This window comes from Propithecus coquereli, unplaced genomic scaffold (genome assembly GCF_000956105.1).
Source record: "Propithecus coquereli isolate 6110/MARCELLA unplaced genomic scaffold, Pcoq_1.0 Scaffold860, whole genome shotgun sequence".
Taxonomy (NCBI): Eukaryota; Metazoa; Chordata; class Mammalia; order Primates; family Indriidae; genus Propithecus; species Propithecus coquereli.
In genome coordinates, this window is record NW_012154841.1 from 167,369 (window position 1) to 178,023 (window position 10,655).

At 60.7% G+C, this 10,655-nt stretch overlaps 1 protein-coding gene across 1 annotated transcript in view; it reads right to left on the minus strand.

Moving 5' to 3' along the window:
* Positions 1 to 8,546, minus strand: part of PDXK (pyridoxal (pyridoxine, vitamin B6) kinase) — a 24,300-nt gene extending 15,754 nt beyond the window's left edge. Inside the window, exon 1 of the mRNA XM_012664132.1 lies at positions 8,308 to 8,546. Within this exon, the coding sequence (XP_012519586.1) occupies positions 8,308 to 8,394 (87 nt within the window). The 5' untranslated portion in view covers positions 8,395 to 8,546. The remainder of the gene's footprint in view (positions 1 to 8,307) is intronic.
* Between the last annotated feature and the right edge of the window lie 2,109 nt (positions 8,547 to 10,655).

Below are 10,655 nucleotides of genomic sequence, written 5' to 3' on the forward strand. Positions count from 1 at the left end.
TAAACTAAAAAGTTAAAATTGGCACTTTGCAAATTCACTTGCCTGATTCCTCAGCCTCCTATTCACAAATAGTTTGCAGTATTTCAAATCCCTTAAAATTCTAATCAACTCTGAAGAAACAGATTTTAAGCAGCAATGACATAAATCCTGAAAATCCTGCCAAAATATTCTGCCCCACCGCTTCTGGGTGTGTAGATAATTAATCCCTTGGGGCTGGCAAAAGTATCTGGGAATGAAGTCGCTATTTTCTGCTTTTAAATGAGAGAGAGAGTGCTAAGCCCCTGGGCTGGCATCTCCATTTCAAATACCATCAAAAACAGCTTGTCAATCGGTATTGCGTGCTGGTTTGGACGTTTCCAGAGTGCACCGACCAAACACTGCATGTGCAAACAGAGCGCCACTCGGAAGACAAGACGATGCCGGCAGGTTGAGAGCCCAGACCGGAGCCTGTGGACCCCAGAGAACGGGGTCTCCTGGTGTCAAACTCACCACCCTGTGCTCGGCCCTGTGCTGTGGGGAGGGACTCTGGAAATCGCACCCCTGCACGGCCAGGAGGGAGGGGAGAAACTGGAGGGGGAGGGAATGACCCGGCTAGGGCCAGGCGGCTCTGCCCTGGCAGCACTCCTCTGCCCTGGGCTCTTCTTCTCTGGGCAGTGACAGTTCCTTCCCATAGTGGCAGCTGAACCCGCTCTGTGGCTTTTCTGCCATCCTCGTCATCCTCCAAAGACCCCTGAGCACAAGTCAGCTGGCACCCCACCCCCCGCCCCAGCTCTAATGACCCAACCTCGTCCCTTTCATCCACGGTCAGCTGCCTAAGGCAGGTGCTTCCTTCATGGCATCTTCCTGCTCTCTTTTTCTGAGAGACGAGGTCTTGCTCTGTCACCTTGGCTGGCGTGCAGTGGCTCGATCACAGCTCACTGCAACCTCCAACTCCTGGCCTCAGTGATCCTCCTGCCTCAGCCTCCCAAAGTGCCGGGATTACGCACGTTCTCTTCTATCTTCTCCCTTCTCCTGACACCTGGCTTAGCAACTGTCTCTTATTAAGCTGTGTTAACATGACTGCTCTGGTTCATGTTTCTCGGCATGACCCCGTCTGATACGCCCAAACACGGCGAGCGGCTGGGTCCTCCCCCGGGCTCACCTCCTGCCGAGGCCACAGGGCAGACCAAGTACCTGCCCTGGACAGCCTGTGGATGAGCCGCCTTAAATGGGAACAGACCAGGGGGAGAGCACGGGGCTGAGAAGTGCCCCTGCAGGTCATGGCCAAAGCGAGTGCATGTGGCAGGGACTCCCCGACCTGCTGGAGGAAGAGACACGCAGGCTGCGCCCCGTGGTCCCGTGGTCCGAACAATCCCAGGCAGAGCCTGGGCTGGGGGGACGGCTGAGAGATGGCTGCAGCTTCTTCCCCGCCCCCCACCGCGCAGGGCCATCACTGGCGCACTGGGGAGGGTGCTTTCGCTGCAGTCCAGCATAAACAAGGACACAGAACTGCTCTCCCTCCCGACTCCCTTCTCTGCCACCCACAAGGCACAGGTCCTCCTCGCAGTCACTCCTCAATCCACCCCTCCTCACGGGCGGTGCCGCGTGCGGGGGTGGCTGCCTCGGGTGGGTGGCGCGCGCTCCACGCGCTCTGAGAGGCCACGTGCCTGCCTGAGTTGCGCATCATCAACCCGACGCTCACAGTGAGGCAGACACGGCGAGACACTGCTCGCTGATCCGCCCTCCTCTGTGGGCTGCAGAGGCAGAGTGACTCAGAACAGCAGGAAGGGGGAGGCTCTGGAAGATTCCAGTGCAGTTCTCCACCCCAGCCAGACCCCAGGCTCAGGCATTCCAGGGGACAGAGGGTGCCTGCTGCTCAGCATTCCAAGGGACAGAGGGGTGTCTGCTGCTGTGCATTCCAGGTGTCGCCTGCCCTAAGGAACTGCCCTAAGGAATCCTCGCTGTGGCTCGCTCAGCAAGACCTTTAGCCGCTTTCACAGAAAATCACAGTCGGGAAAGGGGAAGGAGGAGCATCATGTGACCGCTACGGTCCTGCTCACCTCCTTCCCCATCCGTTACCAGGCAGCCCTGCAACTCGGCTCGGCCTCCTCCTGCATCCTCTGACCTCCCAAGGGAACGTCTGCGGACACAGTCCTGTGTCCCCCACAGCACCTGTGTCCCTCCCCACCTCCCCGACTCGCCCTAGCTCCGATGACCGCCTTCACCTGTGCGTGCACCCAGCCTCGGCGTCACACCTTGGGCCCCATCACCGCTCACAGCACAGGGACCCCCATTTCTGGCTCCCGGTGCCAGGCGGGCCCCGCCGGAACCACGCACTGCCTGGTGGGGGTCTGCCGCTGCTGGGCACACTGCAAACCCCAAGAGAAGGCAGAGCTCACGGCTGGCTCAGAAGCGCTCGGACAACCAGACGGCCAGGGGCCGAGCGCAGAGGCCGCAAAGGTGGCATTCCTGACCCGGGGTGGGCTCTTTGGCATGAGCTCTGTCCGCCCTCACAGCATGAATGCCGCCTTTACCCCAGCTCCTAGGTCTCTCCCCGGGGCGACACGCAGGTGGCACCCTCCCCTGCACGCTCTTCTTTGCGTCCTGTCAGCCAGAGCTCCCGCCCCTCGCGTGTCGCTCCCACGCACAGCACCTGGCCCTGGGGATGGGCCAAACCTGTGTCCACCACAACCGCTTCCTCAGTTTAGCCACCCAAGGACAACTACAGCTCAGGTGCTCGGAGCTGTCACAGGTGAGATGGGGTGGGAGGCTGAGAGGGCTGGCCACCTGCTGTGGGCATGTGGGGCTGGCGGTGGGGGCTGCTGGCTGGCGGGCTTGTCTCGGTGGCAGAACAGAGGCCCCGCACGGAGCGCAGACTACAGACCAGAACAGGGCGGCCGTGCCGGTGGGCAGGGAGGGAGGCCACCCCCGCTTGGCTACTCACGCCATTTATTACTTGGGCCATCTGTGGACACCACCTTCCTTCCTCTCTCCTTGAGAAATCCCATCTATTCTTAAGCCTTGGTGTCACTCGTCCAGATCGCCCTGTGAGTAGAATTGGCTGTGACGCTATCTGAAAAGCACCGTGTGGGTGTGCGCCAGGAAACGTCAAAGCCAACAGCCACAAGCCCATCAACGTCCCTCCTGCCTCCCACCCCGTGTCACCGAAGCGGCCCACTCTGCAGACATGGCCCTCCCTGTCCAGACAGCGCTGGTTACAGCAAGCCCCTGTTAGCGGGGAGCGGGCAGTCACTTACATGAGCGATAGGGCGGTGTCGGCCCACACGGGGTCCTGCAGACAGCAGAGAATTGCTGAGCAGCACATGGCACACACATGTGCACCCTTGCTCAGCCATGCTCACACGCGTGCCAGGACATACATGCACTCACATACACATGCACAGACGTGGTCCAGGGCCAGAGGCGGGAGGGAAAGAGATCAACCGAAAAATGGGAAGAGTAAGTTTTGCTTTTCTCCGTGACAGCAAAGAAGAATAACAGAAACTCAGTCGCAAACTAAGAGAAAGTCAGAAAAGTGAGAAACTAACCAGTTCTGTTCCTTCTGGGAGAAATACCAAAACGACGCCTGTGTTTCTAGGACTGGGATACCTTCTGGCTCAGACCCTGGGGCTGGCAGAGGCCAGAGAGAAAGAGGGAGAATTCCAACTAGATGACAGGGAAGCAAGGAGAGCAGTGTGGCCCGGGAGCACGAGGGGGTCCCGCGGACCCTCAGAAGCTTCCTGACCTGGGGCACCACCTCGGGGAGGCGAACGAGGGCCGCCCTGGGCAGGAGGGAGGCGCACTTCAGCACTGGCTCTCTTAGCGCTTGCAAATGCAGGTCACCTTGAAAAATGGTAAGGCAAAAATTATGTCTTTTAAAGGGCAGGGTGACATTCTTCCAGTATCTTCTACATGCAGCTCTGGAGAAGGACAAGGCCCTTTCTATCCAAGCAATTCTAAGAAAAATGTAAAGATTTTCCAAAAGGCCCCATGTTTTTTTGTTTTTTTTGAGACAGAGTCTCACTGTGTTGCCCGGGCTAGAGTGCCGTGGCGTCATCCTCGCTCACAGCAACCTCAAACTCCTGGGCTCAAGCCATCCTCCTGCCTCAGCCTCCTGAGTAGCTGGGACTACAGGCATGCGCCACCATGCCCGGCTAATTTTTTCTATATATTTTTAGTTGTCCAATTAATTTCTTTCTAATTTTAGTAGAGACGGGGTCTCGCTCTTGCTCAGGCTGGTTTCGAACTCCTGAGCTCAAACAATCCGCCCGCCTCGGCCTCCCAGAGAGTTAGGATTACAGGCGTGAGCCACGGCGCCCGTCCGAGGCCACATGTTTTAACCACTTACCCGAAAGAATCCCATGACCAACACGGCATCTCTGAAGACCACCTTGCAGTTCAGGGGATTCTTAGAGGTTAGAGGTTGGAAAGCAAGTCCTTAGCCCGAGCAAGCCCCCTGGGACCCCATCGTGAGTCTAGGAGAGCAAGGGGTGACTTGCCCACAGGTCCCCATAGCTCTGTGGCTTCTGCTGCAGCCCAGTGATCCAGTGGGACCCTCAGCCTCTGCCCTGGATACTTTTGCCAACATCACTCAGCAGGTGGGAGTCAGAGCAGGTGTCGAAGCCCAGGTTTCCTGGCCAGGGGCCCACCCCCTGCCTCTTCCTGCAGGGTGCTCGAGCCCCAGCAAGCAAGTGTGGCTCTGAGGCTCCTGCGCAGAACAACAGAACCTCCGCCATCCCGGCTCAGATGTCTGGGCAAGGTCAAAGAAGGAGGCCCACTGCCGCAGGCCCCAAACCCAGCCGTCCTTACAGCACCTTCTAGTGGGGGCGGGGGGCCGTGGCCTCGCTTTCCAGTATTTAAGGGGTTTTCAGCTAAGGCCCCAGGTCAGATTCTCAGAGCCCCTGGAATCCAGTAACTTAATGTCCGATGCCCATTACGTCCTCCTGCTGCAACGACCCTGTGGGGCTGCACCTGCGCTGTGATCCTCCCGCTCGGAGACGGCAGGTGTCTGGTCTGGGGTGGCCGCTCCAGAGGCCAAGGACAGGAGTATCAATTCTGCCAGCATGAAGCCGCCAGCTACCCACCTGGACGCACTGTTGTCAGGACTGGTTCTACTGCCACACAAGGCCACTGGCAGCCTTGGACAGCGCCAGCTGCCACTCTCAGGAGACGCTCTCGGCTGCCCAGCTTGGAGGGAGGCACAGGCTCCACGGCCGTAAGGGCAGCATGGAGACTCATGGCTGTGCTGTCCCCCATTTCCAAAAAGGACAGCTTGATGTCGTCAACTTCTGGCGGGGCCTTTAGTTAAGCAGAATTTCTCTGCAGGCGCCTTCTAACCCACAGTGGATTGAATGGCACTGCTTACCCGGAAACCGTGAACAGGACGGTATTTGGAAAAGGGTCTTTGCAGATGTGATTAAGTTAGAGATTCTAAGATGAGATCACCCTAGATTATCCGGGTGGGCCCTGAATCCCATGACAAGTGTCCTCCTAAGAAGGAGAGAAGACACGGAGGAGAAGGCCACATGAAGACAGAGACTGGAGTGACGCAGCCACAAGCCAAGGAACAGCTGGGGCCACCAGGGGCTGGAAGACGCTGCTCTGGGCAGCCCAGAAGCATGGCCCTTTCCATGCCTTGACCTCAGACTTCCGGCCTCCAGACTATGAGGGACAGATTTCTGTTCTAAGCCACCCAGGTCATGGTACTTCGTATGGCAGTCCCGGCAAACTAACACCTCACCCTAAGGGTCACGTTCGTGTTTTCACCACAGCGGGAAGCAGCAGGGCAGCAGCGGGGCTGTAGGACGCAGGCTCTCCACGCTTCACTCCAACCACTCCTTTTCTCCTTCTCCCACCTGGAATCCACGCCAAAGCAGCGGGGAAGCCCCCGCCCCAGACGCATCACGAGGCCTGTCTGTCCTTGGTACAGGCCTGACCTTGTCCCCTCGCCCCGCAGACCCCGCGCCTGGCTCTGCTTGCTCTCTGCAAACCCCGACCCGTGCTGCCGGACACTGCTTCTCCTGCCCGCACTGGTCATGCTAACGTGTTCCCTTCGGCCACTGAAATGTACCTTGGACTCAGGCCCAGAGACAAAGTCCAAACACAGGGTCCAGGTTCCACTGCCTTCTCTTTGGTACAATGCTTTTCTCAGCCCGGCCCAGGGCAGCGGGGGCTGCAGAGGGAGACTGACAGTGGTGTGCTCGGAGGGTCTTGCAGAAAGCAGTGGGGTGGACATCTCTGAAGCCCAGGCGTGCAGGCTGCCAGTCGGGACAGCAGGCACAAGCTGAGCCCAGCACGATGGCCATGAGAAACCCTGGCACCCTCTGCCGACAGAGACTGTGCCTGGTTTGCAGGTGAGGCTCAGTGGGGCTCAGAAACCAGCGCCAGGTCCCTTGGCCGAACTCCAAGACGAGGGGTGTCTATTTCAAGGCAGGAAGCCGGCACACCCGGGTCAGTCCCCACAAGGGGCTCTCCAACGCCCCCCCCCCAACATGCCATGCCCCCGAGGCAATCTCTGGTCTCTTTCCAAGCAGCATTAGGGGAAATGTCTGAGGCCCAGCCGCGCTTCCATTCTCCCCACTTGTAAGTGTTCTTTCCTCATATGCAGCCCGGTGAACGAGCCTTTACAGTCCCAAGCTGCACTACGTCAATCAAAGTTAAGCCCCGCCCCCCAGCAGCTTGGGACTGGAGGGACTGCTTCCCCTTGGAACTGCTGCCGGAGGCAACTAGCAGAGGCCCCAGCCTAAGGCCACTTCCAGACTCTGCCCATCCCGGCCCCTCCTGTGCTCCCTGAGGCTGGTCCAAGCTGGCGCTGCCAGGGACGAACTCAATGCTTCTCCTAGTCCCGTGGTACTCAGACGTGGGGTGTGGGAGAAGAACAGTGGCCTGAGACCCCGCGCGGCTGGGTGCCAGGGAGACCCCGGGGAGAACAGCAGCTCTGTCCATAGGAGCTCCTGACCCAGGCAGGTTGCCAGGAGGACCCCCGTTTTTCAGTAGTTGGAAGTTTGGGCCCCAGGGACATTGCTGGAGGACCCAGGGTGAGCTGAGGAAGGGAACAATTTGCCCAAAGAAAGGAGAAAGGAGGAGCAGCAGCAGGTGAATGGGGAGGAGGAACCCGCACACGTCTGCCAACCGGGCGGTGAGCTGAAGCTGCTCTCAGAGCCGGGCGGTCCCAGCCTCCCTGCCGCTCCTGCTTCAGGAACCCCGCACCTTTCTTCCCGAGCACACTCCCACCTCGGTGACCCTGCCCACACAGTGTGCCTACCTGGGGTGACCTCTCCCTCCCCACACCCCAGCTAAGGATGGATGGCAGTCGAGCCTGGGCTGAGGACTGTCCCGTGCAGGGTCTGCCCCTGCCATACCCGCTCCCTAGCTCAGGGACCAGGCCAAAGGCGGCAAGAGGGTCCCTCCTCCTGACTAGGCCTGCCCAGCCCTCCCGCTGCCCACAGGGCGAGGAAATGCCCAACACCCTGGTTCTGCCTCTGGGCAGCATGACACCCACTGCACCCAGGCCTCCTCCCACCCCGCCAGGGGCCACCCAGCTACAACGAGGAAGCCGTGAGCTCCTCCCTAAGGATAGGTGGGACGGCAAGAGGACCTGCTGGCAAGGCTTTCAAAGGGCAGCTTCCTAAGCCACAGCGACCAGTCCTGAGCTGTCTTTGGGGTTCTCTTCAGAGTGCACGCTTGTAAGGGGTGGGTGGCTTCCCTGCCAGGGGGTGCAGCACACCCTTCCCTTTGACCACCCCCAGGAGTGGGCACCGTGGCCTCACTGTCGGCGACCTTACTCAGGCCTCCTGACCCATGGGGGACAGGTATGGAACCCTGGGGCCCCAGCAGGTGAGCACGCAAACACCTGCGGTCGCCAGCCCGCCCTCGCTCCGGGCTCTCTGAGCTCCAGCGGGGCATCCCTGGGGCGACTCCTCCGTGCCCCCCAGGCCTGCCGCATTTTCTCGCCTCCTGGGAGCCCCCGTCCCAGCTGGCCCGGCTGGCAGGAAGGGGCAGGGACCCCGGCGGGAGCCAGCGGCTGCGCCACAGCTCGTAGTGGGGAGCGCATCCTCCCTGAGCACCAGCACCCCCGCCCTGACGCTGGGACCAATCCCACCCGCAGGGGCCCACCGGGTGCTCAGCCCCACTTCCGCCCCCGCAAACCAGCGGACGCGGGAGGCTCAGCCCAGCGCCTGCCTCCCCGAGCGGAGGCTCGTCTGGGGTGGCCCGGGCAAGGTCACGAGGAGGCCGGCTGCGGCCACCACGCCGCGGGCCCGCACGGCGGGCGCGGGGACGCCCGGGCGCGTTACGTAAGGCCGGGCGGCGGGTCGCGGCGGCGCGTACCTGCAGCGGGAACGTGGCTGCCCGGTTGCCCACGTAGCCGCGGACGACGTGGCTCTGGATGGAGAGCACCCGGCACTCCTCCGCCATGCCGGGCCAGCCGCGGCGGCGCGGGGCCAGGCGCGGGTCACGGGCTCCGCCGAGCGCTGGGGCTCGGCTCGGGCTCGGCGCGGCTCCCGCTCGGCGCAGGCGCTCGCCTCGGACGCCAGGCCGCCTCCCCCTGACCTCCGCCGGCGGCTCCGCACCCGAGTCCCGCGCGGCGCCGGGGCGGGCCGGGGGCGGGGACAGCGCAAGCCCCGCCCCGGGAGGGGAACCGGGAAGAAGCGAAACCGACCCGGCCAGCTGGGCCTCGGTGACCCGGGCCGCTCTGCGCTCGGGCACGTGGGCGGGAGCGGCCACCCCCGGAACGCTGGGTCTGTCCTTTCGTCCTGCCCAGCAGGGACGCTGCGGCGCCGTGCATGCATGAATCACTCATTCATTCAACACACGTGGCCGGCGGGCCCTGCGCCCTGCGGAAGACGCGGGGGCCGGCGCCACGCCTCTGCCTTTAGCATGGCCCTTGGGGCGCAGCGGGACGGGGAACTCGCCCCGCAGGCGGAGCCCGAGAGTGGGCGCGGGCGCGGCGCGGAAGTCAGCCTCCTCCGCCCCCGCTGGCCTTCAGTGCCCCACGCCCACCCCCAGGCCGCCCCTCTGCCACCGCTTTGGACGCGCAAGCTCTTGGGGGACGGGGCCCAGTCTCGCCCAGGCGGGCCGGCGGACACCTCTGGGGACCCCGAGTGCCCCCTCCGTTGGCGCAGCCTGCAGAGGCTCCGAGCCCCGGCCACGTGCCGGCCCTCCAGCCACAGGTGTCCCGGGGCTGGGCCACATGTCTGGTCCCACCCCCGCTGGTTCTGCCTGCCCGCAAGGACAAACTTGACCGGTGGAGGCCCAGCGCCTGCCCTCGCCACAGCTGACGCACTTCCTGCCCTTCCCTAAGCCACCCCAGGGAGCTGAGACCTCCCTTGGTTCTGGACGTACAGACATGGCCATTTGCGTTCCCTGGGTCAGTGACACCAGACTAAAGAAAGTCTTGGTGACCTCAGGCAGCGCACCTAAGGCTCTCTGCAGCTTGGTGAGAGCGCTGCCACGGTGATGGGCTAGCGCTAGGGAGTCTGTGCAGGACTTTGCCACCGAGGTCCAGATCTTAAAGAGGAAGTACATTGAAATTAGTAATAACTAATGGAGGATTAATAATAGCTAGCACTTCAGCAGGGTGCAGTGGCTGGCACCTGTAGTCCCAGCTACCTGGGAGGCTGAAGGATCGCTTGAGCCCAGGAGTTCCAGTTCAGCTTTGGCAACAAAGGGAGATTCTGTCTCAGTAATAATAATAGCAATAATAACTAACATTTATCGAGCACTTACTATGTGCCAAGAACGTTTCATGCATTAACACATTGAATCTTCGCATCTGCTCTGTAAGGTAGGAGTCCATCCCATCTTACAGGTAAGGAAACCCAGGAGGAGAAGCTAGAGGTTATAGAGTTGGTGACAAGTGTTGGGTGAGCCCCAAGAACCCACAGTGGCAAGCAGCACTACCCACTGCCCATACTGACCCTTTGTTGTCCTGCTCTGTGAGGTCATCCGCCCTTGGCTCTTGGGAGGGTCTGATAACTCTTTTCTTGTGCAGCTGATTTCATTTCTCCCACCTTGGTCTGTCACCCATGGTCCCCTCCCCACTCACTGGGCAAACCTCATAAGCACCCTCCCCCATCCTCAGCCCCCCACCCATCACACTTTGGCCCAGGTACATCCAAAGCACTAAGAGGAAAGAGCAGAGGAGGTGGGGAAGGGCCTGTGGGCTCTGGGACCCTCCCCCTCAGCACAGGGCCCAGGCACCTGGAGGTCAGAATGCTGAAAATGACATTTTGGTGAAAACACTTTTGCTCTTAGTTTCTTGGGCTTTTCAAAGATCAGGTTCCCATTCCCAGCTATTGGGCAGGTGCCCAGTACCCGGTTCTCAGACTGGAGTCACCTGAGGGAACCCGATGCTCACGCGGGACCGGGCCTGTCTCACCTCACCGGGCCTGGCCCTGGGTGCCCGTTAGCTCTCCAGGTGCTTATAAGATCCCCCAAGCGCGAAAGCCACTGTTTGAGCAGATGAGTTAATTTGGTATTTGGATGAGCACGTGTTACATGACACCTTAGATGGGCGTTTGAGTTACGGCCGTCTCAGTTGCGGGTGGTAGGTGATACAATATCTCTTTCAAGGGTGGTGAACCTCGGAAAATGCTGTGATTATGGTGGCCATATGTCATGTGATCAGCAATATTTTTAAAAAGCTTTCCATTTGGACCCAGTGATGGACATGACTG